The sequence below is a fragment of the Anabrus simplex genome, chromosome 8 (genome assembly GCF_040414725.1).
Source record: "Anabrus simplex isolate iqAnaSimp1 chromosome 8, ASM4041472v1, whole genome shotgun sequence".
Taxonomy (NCBI): domain Eukaryota; kingdom Metazoa; phylum Arthropoda; class Insecta; order Orthoptera; family Tettigoniidae; genus Anabrus; species Anabrus simplex.
This window is the reverse complement of record NC_090272.1, coordinates 86,427,999-86,448,826: the sequence shown is the minus strand read 5'-3', so window position 1 is coordinate 86,448,826 and position 20,828 is coordinate 86,427,999. Positions and strand designations below refer to the sequence as shown.

At 39.5% G+C, this 20,828-nt stretch overlaps 1 protein-coding gene across 1 annotated transcript in view; it reads right to left on the bottom strand.

Annotated features, from left to right (window-relative positions):
- The window catches only part of LOC136878815 (protein piccolo), a 585,629-nt gene that overhangs the window by 60,963 nt on the left and 503,838 nt on the right, over window positions 1-20,828 (bottom strand). Inside the window, exons 5-7 of the mRNA XM_067152311.2 lie at window positions 18,215-18,409; window positions 9,424-10,107; window positions 785-1,077 (exon numbers count right to left, since the gene is read on the bottom strand). Of these exons, the coding sequence (XP_067008412.2) occupies window positions 785-1,077; window positions 9,424-10,107; window positions 18,215-18,409 (1,172 nt within the window). The remainder of the gene's footprint in view (window positions 1-784; window positions 1,078-9,423; window positions 10,108-18,214; window positions 18,410-20,828) is intronic.

The window sequence follows — 20,828 nt, the reverse complement described above, 5'->3', positions numbered from 1 at the left end:
CAATTTCCTCAATTGTGCCAAAGTTGAAAGGGTAAGGGCCTGGACAGATTTCATATTGTGAGTCTTGGATAGCTCTATCGAACTAAAAAACAAATCACTTCTGGCCTAAATGCAGTTTCAGAAAAACAGCCTAAAATTGTTTGTTTCTTTAATTTTATTTTTTATTCAAATCCTAGCCAAATTAACTAATAATTCTTTCTGTAATGTGCTCCTTGGTTCAATACCCTCAGGAATTTTTTGATTTTTTGAAAAAATATCCACACCAAATGTAGTTATAAGCGCTTAAGGGAAACTTGACTCACATTAATGCTCCTAGTGGTAGAAAAAGGCAAACTGCTAATTTAATCAACCGAATAACAATGATTAAGAAATTGCCATTTTTAGGAATAAATAAAGAATATATTTTCATACTTTATTATATTTGAATCACCTGAAATTCATAGTTCATATCCCTACGATATTTTCAACATTGAGTTGTTATTTTTTAATATTATCTGTTTAACTGGCCATTTTATTATCCAACAAAGGAGCCGGTCCCAAACAGGCTGGTTAAGAAGGTGTCCACTATTTTTCTGGTGGTGTTGGAGTCATCTTGAATTATTTTGAGTTTTGGTCGGGGGTTTGTTTACCTTCCTGATGCAACATGATTTTCAGATACCAACCTTTGAACTAATAGGACTTGAACCTTGGCCATTTGGGTGGGAAGCTAGCACATAAGCCACTGTGGTAATCGTGTCCCTCATTCATAGTAAGAATAGTTAGTTGTTACTTGTTACACACTCACATTTCATTCGGGTTAGACACTGGGCTAGGTGAGGGAGGTGGTGACTGGGTGTTGAATTTGTTGTGGACATAAACTGGCCTTCTCTGTTGTTGCTGGTACTGATGCTGTTGCTGTTGCTGCTGCTGCTGCTGATACTGCTGCTGTTGCTGCGGTGGATCTCGTCCTTCTACCTGAATTGGGATTATTCGAGTATTAGAAGGTTGAGCTGATTGCTGGGGTGACTGTACCCTTGTAGTTGGTTGAGGAGACTGAGATGTTTGTGGCGATGGCTGTGGGGGATCACGACCCTCCACCTAGGGCATAATAAAATACATTATTATCGGAAATCAAATGCAGTACAGGGATTTTCTCCAATAACGGATGTGTCAGTCCAAATTTCGTTAATGTACTTATTATTAGCAGAGCTAACAAGAATTGAAACTAGCCTTCACCAACCATCTACACGCATAATATTCTATTACAAGTTATAAATCTCATCGTTGGGTCGATTTTGAACAACAAATACCTTTCTGAAAGAATGTTTCTTGAGGGTCCACCTTTTCAATACATTATATGCTTTTACTGAAATGAAATGGCGTATGGCTTTTAGTGCCGGGGGTGCCCAAGGTCATGTTCGGCTCACCAGGTGCAGGTCTTTTGATTTGACTCCCGTAGGCGACATGCACGTCGTGATGAGGATGAAATGATGATAAAGACGACACATACACCCAGCCCCCGTGCCAGCGAAATTAACCAATCATGGTTAAAATTCCCAACCCTGCTGGGAATCGAACCCAGGACCCCTCTGACCAAAGGCCAGCATGCTAACCATTCAGCCATGGAGCTGGACATATATACTTTTATTGATTTACATAAATAATATTACATCATTACTATGTCTTAAGCGGGACATATTTTGCCAATTTTTTAGGCATCTTCACTGCTTTCCTAATATCCAAGATCAAAATTGTTTACTAGGATCCTAGGCTTTATTTACAATAGAAATACTTAAAATAGTTAGACTAACATGAGTTGCTCTGTCTAAAGAGTTGTGCTTACACATAACGTACATCTTGTAAAAAAATCATTCACATGATTGTCACAATTTAAAAAATTCAAATTATGAACCAGTTCAATCCTATGTTTTTGTTTACTAAAAGATGTTTCTAATAGGGATGTTCGTCTGGCATAAATTGCTCGGTCTACAATGTCCAATGCGTTGTGCAACCTATGAAAGCTTTGACACTTTTCTTAAAATGTTTGTTTTGGGGTAAAAATTCAACTAGCTGAGATGCTGTTGATGAGGTCAGTTGTTTGACTTTTTTTTCTTTGTTGCCTTGTGATTAAAATGAAGTAAAATAGGGCTGCCTGCTGTTGTTTAGGTCGGAAGAACATAGGACTGAACTAGTATATAATTTGAACTTTCTAAAGTGTGACAATCGTGTTAAAGATGTTTTTACAAGATGTACGGTATGTGTAACCACAACTCTTTAGACAGAGCAACTCATGTTAGTCTAACTATTTTTAAGTATTTCTATTGTAAATAAAGCTAGGATCCTAGTAAACAATTTTGATCTTAGATATTAGGAAAGTGGTTGAAGATGCCTAAAAATTAGGCAAAACATGTCCTGCTTAAGACATAGTAATGATGTAATATTACTTATGTACATCAATAAAAGCATATAATGTATTGGAAAGGTGTACCCTAAAGAAACATTCTTTCAGAAAGATAATATTCTCTTCCCAAACTTGAGAGGCCCAGTCAAGGAATTAGTGTTGTTATCTGCTCGGGTTCTGTTGATGAGGGGAAGTGGAGTTCGAGGCGTGGTTAAGTTGGCCGGCAGAGAGAGCTTATCACTTGTTTTGTGCATGTTGTGGGAAATTTGAGCGTACTGATGTTAAAAAATTTGTTATATAATATTTGTTTTCTGTAATTACTCAAACACATAAAAATTTTAATCTTTGTAATTTTTAATGTATTTTAATGATTTGATGTGCCAATCTTATGGCTAAATTTTGTAAATATTTCAAATTTAATTGTAATTCCTAGCTGAAGATGGTTCCACTGAGTCAAAATATGTTCTAGTGTATGTGATGACTGTTTGAAATGTAAATAGTTTAGTGAAGTATTGAATTAGTGGACCAATAACATTTATATTCTGTTAAGAGATTAGAATTATTCTAGTCACGGAAGTCAAGCAATGTGGCTGAGTGAATCATTATTTGGCAGAGGTATTACAACAGTATATTTATTTTCCACCGCTTTACTCTCTAACATGGGCATATGTTTGCTTTGGAATAATTCTAAGAGGCTTGATTCTCATGAAATTATATTCATAATTGTGTCAAGAAATTTGTGGAAATATTCAATAAGATGTAAATGTCCAGAGAATAGACAACCATACCAGACGTAGTGACCTCAAGGAGTGCAATGTAGCAGCATGGAGAAATCACATGACTCAGTTCGATAAGAGGTGTGATTGAATGAAGGTGTTTTGAATGTGTCTGGAGGAATGTTGTAATATGAGCAGAGATGCAACATCAAATTAATGTACTGGCTGCAAAAACCTATCACAGAGGCATTCATAGGAGCAAGGCAATGGACGTGAAGTTCCGAATAAGATCACAGTATACAGACTGTACAGAAGGTTCCAAACGGAACAAGAAACAATTGGATATGAGTGACGCAGTGGGAGATCTTTCATGTCTGTGATCTGTGAGAAAATGAAGTGGAATGAAATGTAAATACATGGTAATGAAGTCCAATTTCTAGAATTTCTTCAATACTACCTTGTCTACTCCTTAGTTCTGTTTCGAGGTATGGGGGTTGGGAATGAGATGAAATGAAATGAAATTATATAGCATATAGACATGATATGGGCTTTTGGGCTTATGCCGTGGCAAGCAAACAAGGCGAAGCTCTTTACGTTTCGCACCGTCTCACATCATCATCGCCGGGCGAGTTGGCCATGCGGTTAGGGGCGCGGAGCTGTGAGCTTGCATCCGGGAGATAGTGGGTTCGAACCCCACTGTCGGCAGCCCTGAAGATGGATTTCCGTGGTTTCCCCCATTCACACCAAGCAAATCCTGGGGCTGTACTTTAATTAAGGCCATGGCCGCTTCCTTCCCACTCCCAACCCCTCCCTATTCCATCATCTCGACATAAGACCTATCTGTGTCGGTGCGACGTAAAGCAACTGGCAAAAAAAAAAAGACATCATCATCATCCTCTGGTTTTCTCCACCTACTTTCTTTCCATTCTTCAGCTCTGTTCTATTCCATCCTGCTGTCTTTCATCGCATTTTATTTTATTTTATTTTATTTTATTTTATTTTATTTTATTTTATTTTATTTTATTAGTTTCTATTTATTTCTTCTACAACATTCGTCGCTGATTCGTCTGATGTCCTTTCTGTTACTATTCATGTACACACGGTGTGACAGAACATCTTAATTGAAGCTTAATGTTGTCGTCAGCTCCCGCTTCGAGCGCTATGCCAGTATACAGGGAGCCACCTGGTGATGAACGACTGTACCACTACAGCTCCAATGGTAAAGCATTCTTAAATTTAAAACCCTCATTATTGTAGAAGACTTCCTCCTGAACAGTCGAAATTTCCTTCTGAAGATGTGGAGCAGATTTCTCTGTGAAATGTAAAGAGTTTCATCTTGTTTTCTTGAGATGGCATAAGCCCATAACATGTCTACAAGTATGGGCCGTGAAAGCACCAATGTTAACATATACAGCATATTTTTACAGCAGGATGCCCTTCCTGATGCCAACTTCAGTTGACAAGCTAATGAAGATGAAATTAATTAAATTAGGGTAAGGCGCTGGAAGGAATAGGCTGTGGTCTCTGGACAGGAACTGTCCTGGCATTTCCCTGGAAGTAAAAAATGGGAAACCACAGAAAACCATTCTCAGGACAGCCAATTGAGGGGTTCGAACCCACTCATCACCCGAATGTAGAGCTTGATTCCATAGCTGGGGCGCGTTATCATGCATGTCCAATTCTGCTCAGTTTTATCTCATATTATGTAATGTTTCTTGATTTTAAATGTTTTCACTTCCACACGCAGGTTATATAAAAAATTATTCACTCGCTAGTTGAAGAAAATCCCTGTAGTTCAATTTTCTTTTAGTAGAAACACCAACACAAGTCACGTCCACTCAACCACACTAAACTACAAGCAGAACACATTGTTAAAAATGCACTAAATCTTATGTTATGTGTTACAGGAACCTAAAGATTATGCTGTAAAACTAAAAATGAAGCTATTACAACACATCAGACTAATAAACATTTAGGACAATTTGACATCTAGCACACCATTCCAAAACACATTCATGTTTACTCTATTTAGGAGAATTAGAAAGGAAACTAAAACTGAACTAATAATGGTTGATCTACTATTTTACTAAAAAGGGAGATAGATTAAGTAGGTAAAACAAAGACATAGAAAAATTTTAAAAAAATCTGTGAAATTATTTCACAAACTAATTCAAAATTTATTTCATTAGCAATATGATTGTTTGGCAAAGAAAACATATTATTTAACTGATTAAGAAATTGAAGTTATAATGAAAAAAAAAAAAAAAAAAAGGAAAAATATAATATGAAGTGCTCATAATGAATTATGTAGTTCAGGTAATTAGACTTAGATGTGTATATTTTTCCATTACACATCTGGAAATGCTTAGAAATTATTCTAAAGAAAGATGTTTAATGTGGCCTGTGGGTAGTCATCCTTGAGTTCTGTACAACTTAAGTTTTATCGTAATAGACTACCTACAACTGTACCGGTAATCATTGTTCTTAGACAGGAATAAGTCAAAAAAGTTATGATACGACCATGGTTACAACATAATTGCTTTACCTTTCCTTTCATGATGAAAAGAGCTGCTTTATACTTGTGACAAATTATTAGCATTATGTATTTGAAAGATTCTCAAACTTTTAGATTAGGCATTTGTAATTTCCTCTCATGGTGGTATTTAGTTATGCAAAACAGGAACTGCAATACAGCTTCATGCAATCTAAGCTCTAGAGCACAAGGGAAAAGGCATGCACTAAGACATACAAATCATGCCATGGATTATCTATACATTTTCATGCCACTTGGCAAAGATCACATTTATTTTTACATGTGTAATGATTGGATGCAAGGGAATGCAGAATAGCACAGATCATACTGGGCTTTATTCAAAGAAAACTTTTGTAGAGAGGTTTTCTTATTTAGAAGGTCATTGTATAAATATTTTAGCAAGTGAGTTGGATCCTTGTAAATATATATTTGCAAATAAATAATTATATGTAAAATTTTTCATGTGAAATCTTTAATAGGAGTCAGAGTACTTTTTCTCCTTCAGTCTCCATTTCCAGGTCTCTCCTGGGTTGGGTTATGAATCAAGGACCTCCACTGTTGCGTGTCTCGCCGCTACTCTTTTCCCGTTTTCAATATTTCTTCTATCCTTCCCACTTTTTTTCTCTGTACTCTCCTCCACTGTATCCATCTACCTCTTTGAAGGTCTTCCTCTTGGTCTCTCTACTGCTGGATTATCTTTTATTTAAATTTTGTAAAAATAACTGTAAATAAATAGCATTATAAACTGCCTGAAAAAGAAAACAGAATTATGGTACCTGAAAAAAGGAACAACTTAATTAAAAATAGAATCACATGCTTTGTTGAAAGAACTGAGTGAGAAAGCACTGTTGGTGGCATTCATAAAGCTAAGTTCTAAATTGCAAGTACGGTACCAGTATTTGAGGATTTGAAGAGAATCTTGTGGCGAGGACAGGAATTGTGCCGGCTGCTGAAGCCTGTCACACTCCTCTGGGGCAATGATTAATGACTGACAGATAAAATGAAATGCTCGTGAAGAGTGTTGCTGGAATGAAAGATGACAGGGAAGGAGTACCTGGAGAAAAACCTGTCGCACCTCCGCTTTGTCCAGCACAAATCTCACAAGGAGTGACCGCGATTTGAACCACGGAACCCAGCGGTGAGAGGCCGACTCGCTGCCGCCTGAGCCACGGAGGCTTTCTAAGCATACATGTTTATACATTCTAAATATTTTTGAGTGTGGTATTATAGAATCTGATGATGTTCTCTCAAGAACAAAGCATGTTATTCTATTTTTAATTAAGTTGTTTCTTTTCTTTTAGATTTAATTCTGTTATCATATGTTTTCTTTTTCTGATAGTTTCCCTATTTATTTTATCATAAATTAATTTTGAGAGACTGAAGAACCTAACAGCTATAAATTGACTGAGTCAAAACAAATCCCATGAAAAATAAAATAAAAATGCTGGAATTATATGTAAATACCTTCTTTGGAACTTATTCTTTCTCATTTTCATCAGATGTCCATAACATTTCAGCTTGCTTGTTTCTATCCTGCCCTGGATTTTTGTTACTCCAGTCCTCTTTCTAATCTCGTTTTTTCTCATCCTATCTTTTGGATTCAGAATTATTAGTCTTCCTCTTAGAGTAGTTCAGTCTAATGACTGGTTTGCTCCTGAGATGAGTCTTCTCCAACTGGGTCGATCCTGTGCAGTACATTTTGCGCCTGCAAAGTGCCTGTGTGTCCTGAGTTCACAAGAAATGTCATCATGAACGTCTTTATTGGTCTTCCAAGAGTGCATTTTCCTGGTATTTTACCTTCGAATTATTTAAACCAAACCAAACCCCGTGGTGCAACAGCCCCAAAGGGCCTTGGCCTAGCGACTGCTGCTCAGCCCGAAGGCCTGCAGATTATGAGGTGTCATGTGGTCAGCACAACGAATCCTCACGGCCGTTATTCTTGTCTCTCTAGATCAGGGTTGCCATCTCACCCTCAGATAGCTCCTCAATTGTAATAATGTAGCCTGAGTGGACCGTGAACCAGCCCTCAGATCCAGATAGAAATCCCTCACCTGGCTGGGAATCGAGTCCAGGGCCTCCAGGTAAGAGACAGGCACGCTACCCCTATACCGCGAGGCTGGCGACGTTCCAATTATTAGTTGTGTTAATTAAAATTAAATATATTAACAATTTCAAAACAACAGGTGATTGAATTTTTAGTAGCTGCCAAATGTACTTAATTCTTCAGTCAACCCATTTAAACATATTACAGGTACTGCACTGTAAGTGAGGTTATGTATACTAATCTCATAATTGTTAGATATATTCTCTTTTCCAGTCTCTCCTATAAATCTCTCATCAATACTTATGACTAAATAGGAACTACTTATGGTTATATGAATGATATGAGCAAACTGCTACACAGGGCTGAAACGAAAGTTATTTCACAATTGAAAAGGCTAAAGAGCCTGAATACTTTTAATATATGCAACTGATGAAATTTAATTATGGTTTCCTTCTGGAAACTTAAGTTTTGATATAAAAGCCAGGCACGTATACATGTGGAGGTATATACTTCCCCTATAGCTCATTTCACGTTAAGAAAACAGTATTGCTCTTATGGACCTGCAAGGAGTGAACACACCCCTTCTGAGACAACCATGATTCCTTGTGATTTAGGGATATTATACTCTACTTTGTAATGTATTATGAAAGATAGATAAAACGGATGTGGCATTTTTGCCTATTAAAATAACTACATAAAATTCTCTTTTTCGTAAATACTTTTGTAGGCAGGAACAGCCATCGCTTCGTTGTCTTCCTTCATTTTCCTTTTCTGTGTTGGTCTGCTACAAGCATCGTGTAGTCCCTCACTCGGTGAACCGCCGGCAGCTCACTTCTGTAGTGAAGTCATCTACAGTATTTATTTGTTGCGTCTGTTTTCTAGCCTTTATTGCATAGAAAAATTTAACAAATGCAATTAAATGCATCCCTCACCCCATGAGCCCATAAAAATTATTTGTCTATTTTCTCCCCCAGTTTGCCTTACACTTCAATGCTGAAATACTTTATGTGCCATAGTTTACCTCTGATTCTGTATAAACCAAAATTAGCCGCTGTAAACACCCGTCCCTTTTAGTTCATAAAAATAATTTGTAGCTTAGTTTCTTCCGATTTTTGCCTTGAACTTAAATACTGAATTTTACAAATTTATGTACCGCCATTTTCCCATGATGGCGTTGAGCAGAGCCATTCAATATGGGAACTCTGTTGTCATAAGAGCAATACTGTTTCCTTGACATGGAATGACCTATAGTGCACTGTTAATACATTGTCGTCCATAGGAGGCTTGCAATGATGCCTCAATGCACACTAACTGCCAGCATCTTGGAAAGGTGTTGCAATCCATCTGACGACCCTCTGCTACAATGGGGCGAAACACTGGTAATTTCACGACTGAAAAAACTTTAAAAGCTTGAATACTTTGATACAACAATTATTTTTCAACAGCTTATACATTTGCTGCCATGTCACTACAGATTTCAGAGTGAATAAATGAATTAGACAAATGGATTTGGGAGGCTATTAATTAGGAATTAATTCAGAGAAGCTCCTTTTTGGACTGTGTATTCTTGAAAATTAGAATAGACGGGATGGTGTCTCATTGTACTTCCCGTAAAACAAAAAGCACCACAACACAACCACCACTACCATCACAAATAAAATAACAATTACATCATCCTTCAAGACTCACGTGAAACTGAACTGAAATTTGCACACTTCTATCTAGTTTGATATGAACATTGAACACTGACCATGCCATGCACCTGTATTGGTATAATTCTGGCGCCAGATTGTTGTTGTTGTTGTTGTTGCTGCTGCTGCTGTTGCTGCTGCTCTTCCCGCAACCAGGCTGGGGCCTGTGGTTGTTGCTGAGTCCTCTGGGTCAGCCAAGGTGTGGGCGCCTTGTTGAGGGCTGGATGTATGGGCGACATGGGCGTCTGAGGGGTCTGGCGCTGTGGAGACGGGCTCTCCTGTTGGGTTGCGTTATTAATGGGTGGTATGTACAAGGAACCCATTTGAGCTCTAGCAGTTTGAACCGGTGGTACATATATGCTTCCCGGTTCATTCTGTGGCGTTGTCGGAGGAACATATATACTTCCCTGCCCCTTCTGAGGAGCTGGTGGTACATATATGCTCCCTGGTTCGTTTTGTGGCACTGGAGGGGAAGGTATTGGAGGTTCTACTTTAGCTGGAGATGGAGGAGCAGGTGCCTTAGGGACGGTCACAGTTGGCTGTGACGGAGGGGATGATGGAGCTGGTGGTGGTGGAGGAGGAGGGGGCTGATGGTAGCCCGGTGGGGCACCAACATGGTGCAGCTGTGGCATCTGGCCTTGTGGGAACACTGCTACTGGTAACTGAGGTTGCATGGCAGCCACAGCTGAGGGCGGAAGAGGTGCATGAGGTTGCTGAGCCAGAGGAGATTGTTTCGGTGCTGCCTGTAAAGAGAAAAATGTTGTGAAAATATAGAAAAACTCAAAAGGAACATCATGTACATGGTCCATTGTCCCTTATTTATAACAGTTGAAAAGGAACAAATACAGTCGAAACCGTTTATTGCGACATCGCTTTTAACGACGTATTGGACATAACGGCAAAATGTGACGATCCCGTATAAATCGGGTATAAACAGTGTATTTAAAAAAATCGCTTAGTACGATGTCGCTTTTTATGACATATCGTATAAAACGACATGTTTTTAAATCACATTTTCGGATAAATGTATCGGCTATAACCTCCGAAGTTGATTTTGTTTGTTACGTATTTGGATATTGTTGACAACAATATAAAGCTTATTTTCAAACTCTTGTTCTCAGTAGATTGTGGATTTCAAAATCAGTCTGTCTGTTAAATATTCAAGGCAAGCAGAGCTGTGAAGATGTCGCAAAGGAAAAGTGTTTAATATTGAAGAAAAGTCACGCATAAGATGGCAACAATCACTACCGTAGTCAGGATCGGCCGATGGATTGGTGGGGGGGTTTGCATGAATGACTTGTTATGAGGACAGTGATACAAGTGAATTACAGATGTGTTGGTTCTACAATTACCGTATGTCTCTGATTTAATATCAGTTTCTGTTTTTTTGTAAAATTTCCATGGGGACGATTCTAACCTCCCAGTAACCTCCTCCCCACTCGCTACGCCCCTTTTGGCAATTAGAAAATGGGAAGCAAACGTTCGCATCGCGAAGGAGTTGGGTGTATCACGCTCAATGATTTCTACGAATTGGAAGGTCAGAGAGAAAATCTCATTTATTAGCCAAGATCGTGTGCGACATTATTGATCAGTTTACATTGTTGCTGTTTCCTTCCTCACTTATTATCGTATATTTTCTGACATATTATTGTTGTACATAGTGATGGCAAAACTTTTCAAAATATCGATATATCGATTTTTGATACATCGGTGTTAAAATATCAATGTCATTTGAATATCGGTGTTCAAAATATCGATATATCGCCGATATATCCGTTTTTAAAATATTGGTACTATTCAAGGATCATATAACCATTATTGTAAGTCTAGTTCTACATTTAACACACCGGGCGAGTTGGCCGTGCGCGTAGAGGCGCGCGGCTGTGAGCTTGCATCCGGGAGATAGTAGGTTCGAATCCCACTATCGGCAGCCCTGAAGATGGTTTTCCGTGGTTTCCCATTTTCACACCAGGCAAATGCTGGGGCTGTACCTTAATTAAGGCCACGGCCGCTTCCTTCCAACTCCTAGGTTTTTCCTATCCCATCGTCGCCATAAGACCTATCTGTGTCGGTGCGACGTAAAGCCCCTAGCAAAAAAAAAAAAAAAAAAAAAAAAAAAACATTTAACACAATGATTTAAGGATTACTAGGTTTAATAAAACTTGACACAGATCAGAAAACAAGCTTAAAACAATGACCAAGTAACATGACTTTTTCACTATAATGACACATTATAAAAACGTTTACAACCGAAAGATATTATGATACACAGAAAAACAGTATATAGGCCTACAAGGTGTCTAGTAACAAGCTAATAACTTACACCGAAAAACCATATGAAAAACCTACATACGTATAATTTGTGTACGAAGTATATCTGATAATTATCAGAGCTCTATAAAATAATAAAGCATTTTCTTCCCAACTTCTTCCTCAGCACTGCAATCCCATTTGTTGGAGAAAAATACATGATGATGATGAACTTAGGTCAATTTCCAATACCTCTTAGGTTAGACATTTAGAAAAAGCAGCTTGGATAACATTTTGCCACTTAATCGGTTTCTCTTTTCCGTGATGGTGTTAGCGGCCTTTGAAAAGTCTCTCTGCTGGGACATGTCGCTATAATGCTCAAGTATTGCCTAGCTAACGTGTATGCATACAAGGTATGCACGATGAATGAGTTGTGATATTATCACTGTATTTACCGAAGTGAATTGAGAAATGAAAATTCAAATTTCGGAACTGTAGCATGCAAATATTGAAAGGGTCTGAAAAAGAATCAAATCGTAGCCAAAAGTATTCAATTAGACAGAAATGAAATGGCGTATGGCTTTTAGTGCCGGGAGTGTCCGAGGACATGTTCGGCTCGCCAGGTGCAGGTCTTTCGATTTGACACCCGTAGGTGACCTGCGCGTCGTGATGAGGATGAAATGATAATGAAGACGACACATACACCCAGCCCCAGTGCCAGTGAAATTAACCAATGATGGTTAAAATTCCCGACCCTGCCGGGAATCGAACCCGGGACCCCTGTGACCAAAGGCCAGCACGCTAACCATTTAGCCATGAAGCCGGACAATTAGACAGAAATATCGATATATTGGGCACAAAATATCGATATCTACAATATATCGGACCTCAAAATATCGATGTTGATATATCGATATTTCCATATCAAAATATCGATATTTCCGATATATCGATATTTCCATATCAAATATCGATATTTCCAATATATCGGTATTCGTTTGCTATCTCTAGTTGTACAGATATGAAGAAAAATTCCACTCAGCTCCAGTTCACAAATACTGTATTTCAAATACAGGACTTATTTCACTTATGTTTTTTGAAGTCTTACATTTATTCTGTTAACTAACCGTATAAGTGTGCAGCCTAAAGCTTACAGATATGACAGTTTTATATAATATATAATAACAACGCATGAATGTGCATGAAGTTTTAGGGAGTCAGATCTCCTTACTGTACTCGTTCAATGATCTAGTTCGATTTTTGCAGTATGCGCAGTGATATCTTTCACACGGTTTGTCACATTAGTTGCATATGCTCTGACTATTTGGTTCATGGAAGTGTTTTGTTTTATACAGTTTGTGGTGGAATCCGTGAATAGCTAGTCTTGTGATGGCGCGATATGACAGGTTTAGCAACAAGAAAGAAAGACCGGTTTATGCGACAATCGCCTATAACGACTGTTAATTCACGGTACTTTCGGGGTCGCTATGACCGGTTTCGACTGTATTTATATTATTCCTTTGGGAAACACATAAATATGATTGTAAATAAAGGGTACAGATATCTGCACATGGTTATGAGGATATTTAGGGGTTGTAGTAAGGATGTAAAGGACGTAAGGTAGAGGGCATAGCGTATAAGTCTCTGGTAAGACCCCAGGTAGAGTATGGTTTCAGCGTATGGGACTCTCACCATGATTCAAGAACTGGAAAAAATCCAAAGAAAAGCAGCTCGATTTGTTCTGAGTGATTTCCGACAAAAGAGTAGCGTTAAAGAATGTTGCGAAGTTAGGGTTGAGAAGACTTGGGAGAAAGGAGACGAGCTACTCGACTAAGTGGTATGTTCCGAGCTGTCAGTGGAGCGATGGCGCGGAATGACATTAGTAGATGAATAGGTTTGAGTGATGTCTTTAAAAGTAGGAAATATCACAATATGAAGATAAAGCTGGGATTGGGGCAAATATTCGTTTATAGGGAGAGTTAGGGACTGGAATAACTTACCAAGGGAGATGTTCAATAAATTTCCAATTTCTTTGCAATCATTTAAGAAAAGGCTAGGAAAACTGCCACCTGAGCGACTGCCCTAGATTGATTGATTGATTGATTGATTGATTGACCCATTTTTCCTTTTGCGTTTTTCTTGTTTCCCTAATCTTTTAACACTCGTATTTATCGTATGTTTCTTCCCTTTTCGTGTGTTTATCTGGCGTTCTTATCTTACACTTATGCCCACATCAAGTCTGAAGATCTGTCAAGATGTCCTCTCGATGAGTGTTGATGCCCACCTTCCTGATGAAGCTGGGAAGCACAAACTAGCTTGTCAGGGTTTGAGAAGGGATGAATGTAGAAAAACTGCGATTGATGAGAAGAGAGCCTATCTATTATTATTATTATTATTATTATTATTATTATTATTATTATTATTATTATTATTATTATTATTATTATTATTATTATTATTATTATTGTACCGGGCGGTACACCTCCACGCCGCTAATTCAAACTTTGCGCCAGTTGAAAATCCTCTGCTGGAGGAAGTCCGAACTTTATCTAATGTATTAATTTTCAAGTTACCCAGAAGATGTCACTACTTGGAAATTTTGAAGTTTCTGAACTGGGTCGTTTTCGACGTATTTTTGTTTTGCTTGTAGTAAGAAGTGTGAACTTTCTCTTCTAGAGGACACTACTGAAGAACTACTATAGTGCACCCTAGTGCAAGGTGAAAGAACTGTTTTTTTTTTTTTTTTTGGAGAAATTTTTATTTCAAAAGTTTGTTTCTTGTTAAATTTCTTTCTGGTATTGTTTAAGTTGGCTGTATACCCCTTTCTTTCCCCTTGTTTTGAATTTAGCCAATCCCGAATTTCTTTAATTAATTTATGACCAATAAGGTGTTTCTTCTTCAAATTGGATATGCTGCTTAACCCTAACCAATAAATGATTGTGGGCGGGTGTTTTCTTTCCTGAAACGCCTCGAACTTTCCGCGAGAGTATATAAACTGCTGATTTTAGGGTCTCTGCGCCACTTCTGTACCATCTTTCAGTGTGTAAAGTACGTAGCAGGGGACGGGAAGCGCCTCTTTCTTCGGACAGCAGTTCAACAACCAGGTAATGGCCGTATAATAACTTCTTTTCTTGCTAGCTCAGCAGTTTAGCTCTCGGGGCGGGTCCGAAGCTTTTCCACCATGTAACTTTTCCCTAAAATGTAAAGACTCTTAGTATCTATTCTCTTTTATGCTACATATTGGGATAGAGAGTGCTTAACCCTCTCGAGCTCCCACTCATATTGTTTTGAGGTGAACTTACCTTTTCACAACCAATTCTTCCTTAACGTAATGTAAATTGTTTCCTTCTAAAGTCACCTCGTTAGTATGGGATTAGCCCTTGCATTTGTGGCCTAGAGCCAGATTAGGTTTTAAAACAAAATGTATTAGGAGTGCAGTTCGCCTCCTCTCACATTGGTATTTTAGAGGCCATGTAATTATCCTTTTCTCGCTTAATAGGCCTCAGTAGGTTGGGTATTTTACCCCTGTGTTTACGTCCTTAGAGGACAGCTTGAAGGTCGAGTTAGGTGTGGCCTTTTGATAGGCTTAAAACTTTGAGAGCGGATCGCTCTTTTGAAATTTGTTTCTGCGTGCCTCTAGGAGGTCTTACTGTGTAATTTGGAGCAAGTGCTCCTGGGCATGATTGGGGTTTTCTGCCCCTTTGTTAAACCTTATGTACATGTAAGCTTGGGCTAACTGCTCAAGAATTGTGAGTTCGGGGCTCGAAGCCCAAAGCCTGTAAATACTGTTGTTGCTCTTTTGTTGCCTTGCTACTCTGTACCTTCCATGCTTGTTATTTCTTGATTTTGAAAAGAGAATATAACCTTGTTAAATTTTACATTAACTTTAATTTCGTAGTTTGAGACCCGTTCACCCCCGCACCTTCTTTCACCTCTACCTACCACAAAAATACGGTAACAATTATTATTATTATTATTATTATTATTATTATTATTATTATTATTATTATTATTATTATTATTATTATTATTATTATTATTATTATTATTATTATTATTGTCTTGCCTCTATCTCTCTACATATGATTTGAGTTAACCTTACCTACCGGGCGAGTTGGCCGTGCGCGTAGAGGCGCGCGGCTGTGAGCTTGCATCCGGGAGATAGTAGGTTCGAATCCCACTATCGGCAGCCCTGAAGATGGTTTTCCGTGGTTTCCCATTTTCACACCAGGCAAATGCTGGGGCTGTACCTTAATTAAGTCCACGGCCGCTTCCTTCCAACTCCTAGGCCTTTCCTATCCCATCGTCGCCATAAGACCTATCTGTGTCGGTGCGACGTAAAGCCCCTAGCAAAAAAAATAATAATAACCTTACCTATAATAACTATATCCGCTAAGAAAGTGACAGGTAATAATAATTTCGTGTGGCTATTTCCAGCCAAGTGCAGTCCTGGTAAGGCAGATCCTCCGATGAGGGTGGGTGGCATCTGACATGTGTAGATAACTGTGTGTTATTGTGGTGGAGGATAGTGTTATGTGTGATGTGTGAGTTGCAGGGATGTTGGGGACAGCACAAACACCCAGCCCCGGGCCATTGGAATTACCAAATGAAGGTTAAAATGCCCGACCCGGCCGGGAATCGAACCCGGGCTCCCTCTGAACCAAAGGCCAGTACGCTGACCATTCAGCCAACGAGTCGGACAAGTGAAGTCGTGTAACTTAGGAATATGAATAGAAACACGCGACAGGGTAAATGCAATGACACATCAGCATCAGAACAGGGAGCAACAGAGGCGACTAGGACAAAGATGAAAGCACAAAGAGAGAGGCTCTCCCCTCATTCATCTCTTGTTTTCTACATCCATTTCTTCTCGCCCACTGATAAGCTCATTTCTCATTGCAATTCATTTTTTTTTTTTTTTTTTTTTGCTATTTGCTTTACGTCGCACCGACACAGATTTGTCTTATGGCGACAATGGGATAGGAAAGCCCTAGGAAGTGGAAGGAAGCGGCCGTGGCCTTAATTAAGGTACAGCCCCGGCATTTGCCTGGTGTGAAAATGGGAAACCACGGAAAACCATCTTCAGGGCTGCCGACAGTGGGACTCGAACCCACTATCTCCCGATTGCTGGATACTGGCCGCACTTAAGCGACTGCAGCTATCGACCTCGGTCAATTCACTTTAAAGCTGAATTCAAGATTTGCTTCAAAAACAATTAAATTAAATTAAATATTTACCCACTTGGTAGCCATGATTGTTAAGGCGTCAGGTTTATATTGTCTGTCTGGTACTGCAGTTAGCTAGTTCGAGTCCCGTTGGTCGAAAAATAATTTCGCCATCAGAAATTTGACCGGTGGAATAACATTTCTAATCGTTAGACCGCGTTCAAAAAAGCCTGGATTTAATTCCAAACCTCGCCGCAATGTCCATATGGAGTGAGGGCATATGACGCTGTTGATCGTGATTCATCGGTCGAATTCGGACGTTAAGCCTTGAGCACACCTCCTGGTGCTATTCGACAGGAGTAGGCCATGTGCCGGCACCGGGTTTCACTCTCTTCCTTTCTACTACCATATTTCATGTCATTAATTTCATCTCATTGACTACTCTGATGAGGTTGACGTCGTAAAATCTCGCTCACTTCATACCCGACTCCATATAAAAACGGTACACGCACACTCTCAATTGCATTTCATTAATTTTTGCGTCATAAAGACTGAAAAACATAATTTTTGGTTAGTACTGTTTACTTTAGTCCCACTTTCTGTATGTCATATACTGTATGACACAAACAGTTTTCAGTAAAATAAAGTGTATTCATTGCTTGCAAAGTTGTGTTTGTGTTAATTTTAATAGGGACCCGTCACACATTTAAAAACCTGGTTTAGGGGGAATATTCTTCTTCTTAATCTGCTTACCCTCCGGGGTAGGCTTTTCCCTCGGACTCAGCGAGGGATCCCACCTCTACCGCCTCAAGGGCTCCGTGTCCTGGAGCGTGAGACATTGGGTCGGGGATACAACTGGGGAGGATGACCAGTACCTCGCCCAGGCGGCCTCACTTGCTATGCTGAACAGGGGCCTTGCTGGGGGATGGGAAGATTGGAAGGGATAGACAAGGAAGAGGGAAGGAAGCGACCGTGCCCTTAAGTTAGGAGGAGAAGTGGGAAACCACGGAAAACCACTTCCAGGATGGCTCATCTCTACTCATCTGACCTCCCGAGGCTGAGTGGACCCCGTTCCAACCCTCGTACCACTTTTCAAATTTCGTGGCAGAGCCGGGAATCGAACCCGGGCCCCGGGGGTGGCAGCTAATCACACTAACCACTACACCACAGAGGCTGACTGCACAAATGTTTACTCAGTAATATTGCATATTCCACATCATTCTGACCATTGTAAATCTACTTTCATAGCTAAGCAGATAAATCCACTCCATGACAGGATTTGGAAACTGAACTGTCTGGAGATGCTCACGTGGTAATAACTGGCTATCATAATTTTTGGATCAACCTGTGCATCGTCTTCCAAATCGGTCGAAATCAAGGTATTATTTGCCTGAATTTAAAAACGCAGAAGATGTTGAGTAGAAAATATACTTACCGGTTGTTCTCCAACACCTTCGGCAGCAGCATTTCTTGTTATTCGTCGTTGCATCCGTGGACTTCTGATCTGGGAAAGATCCAGACCACCCGGAGTATATGTGAAGGGTTTCTTGTCTTTCGTCATCATTGCGTTCTGTATGGCTGCGGGCGGTTCGTAAGTACTGCCTCTCTGTTGACCTCTTGAGTCAGGAATCTGAAGAAAGAGAAAACATACAGAGGATTACAATTTATGTAAATTACGAATAAATTAGGTCATCTTTGAATATGTCTATAGCGCGTCTCTACCTTAAAAGTCAGTATGCGATAGATGAGACGCAATGATGTCAGATCTACTGCATATACAAACTTGTGCAAGGCCAGGCACTTGATGTGACAAAACAGGCGTGTTTTTAGTGAAAAATATCGAAATTTCCGATATATTTGTTTGTTGCATATTATAATTGTACCTCATACCCTACAGATCGAACGACGTTACAATTATTTATGTATGATACGGCATAGTTCAGAACACGACTTAAATTCACGTATTCTAATAAATTATAATTTTAAAATGCAATTTTAAATTTAATAATAATAATAATAATAATAATAATAATAATAATAATAATAATAATAATAATAATAATAATAATAATAATACAATGCTGAGGAATTTTTTAAAGAATTTGTGTCAAGTCGCACTGACACAGATAGGTCTTATGGCGACGATGGGATAGGAAAGGCCTAGGAGTGAGAAGGAAACAGTCGTGGCCTAAATTAAGGTACAGCCCCAGCATTTGCCTGGTATGAAAATGGGAAATCGCGGAAAACCAACTTCAAGGTTGCCGACAGTGGGGTTCGAACCCACTATCTCCCACAGCTGCGCGCCCCTAACCACACGGCCAACTTGCCCGGTATATTATTATATTAGGAAAGTGATAGTTAAAATGCCTTTAGGCCTGACCACTATCCTCAGGTAGTGGTGTAATTCTTTCCATAAATTCCTCCGCGTGCCTGGATGGTCCAAGTTCAACCGAATCGGAACCTGTTGGCGATGCATCGACATGCAGCTTGGGTGGAAGTGCAATAATTTTTTAATGCTATCTGATACCGAGTTCCAGATTGTTTAAAAAAAATATTTCAGACATTTATAAACATAAATTTTCTGTATGGGCCGATGACCTGATGCTAGACTACTCAAAACAACAATCATCATCATCATACCATTTTTCTTTGTTACCATCCGAAAATGTTATAGTAGTATTTAATAAAAAAATATAGGTTTCTTATATACAATTTATTGTTCAGGGAAATACAGTACTTTCTAATCAACATCAGGCAAAGCAAAAAAAAAAAAAAAAAAAAAAAAAAAAAAAAAAAAAACTTCTGTTCATTGGTATTTATCTATCGTGTGATAAGTTATTTATTTATTTCTTTCTTTCTTAATTTGCTTACCCTCCAGGGTTGGTTTTTTCCTCGGACTCAGCGAGGGATTCCACCTCTACCGCCTCAAGGGCAGTGTCCTGGAGAGTGAGACATTGGGTCAGGGGATACAAGTGGGGAGGATGACCAGTACCTCTCCCAGGCCCTCTCAATTGCTATGCTGATCAGGGACCTTGGTGAGGGACGGGAAGATTGGAAGGGATAGACAAGGAAGAGGGAAGGAAGCGGCCGTGGCCTTAAATTAGGTACCATCCCGGCATTTGCCTGGAGGAGAAGTGAGAAACCAGGGAAAACCACTTCCAGGATGGCTGAAGCAGGAGGAATCGAATCCACCTCTACTCAGTTGACCTCCCGAGGTAGAGTGGACCCCGTTCCAGCCCTCGTACAACTTTTCAAATTGCGTGGCAGAGCCGGGAATCGAACCCGGGCCTCTGGGGGTGGCAGCTAATCACACTAACCACTACACCACAGAATCGTGTCAAAACAAGTAATTGTGAAAAATAGGCTTTAATGTATGACTTTACATTTGACATTATCAGAAAGAGCGGAAAATTCCCCACAAGACCACGCAATCATTTTATAGATCTGTAACTTGGATTACTGGGAAAAGGCAACACCGTAGGGGTAGAACAGGATGAAGTTAATTGCAAGACATACGAGTGCGAGTGAAAGGCAAATACTACATAATCACTTTTAGGTTAATAATTTCGTGTGGCTATTACTAGCCGAGTGGAGCCCTTGTAAGGCAGACCCTCCGATGAGGGTGGGTGGCATCTGCCATGTGTAGGTAACTGCGTGTTATTGTGGTGGAGGATAGTGTTATGAGTGGTGTGTGAGTTGCAGGGATGTTGGGGACAGCACAAACACCCTGCCCCCGGGCCATTGGAATTAACCAATGAAGGTTAAAATGCCCGACCCGGCCGGGAATCGAACCCGGGACCCTCTGAACCGAAGGCCAGTACGCTGACCATTCAGCCAACGAGTCGGACACTTTTAGGTTAGAGACGCACTATAGTACGAAGTCATTCATACCTCACCTCCACGCAGTCTATAATCAAGGGATAATATTCGGAGATCCAAACCGAATCTGAGTGTTCTAATGACCTCTCAAAGAAATAAGAAAATTACGTTAAAAATAATATGGGAGCGTAGTAGTTGAATAGCAGCATCACTTGCTTCTCGCCAAGACG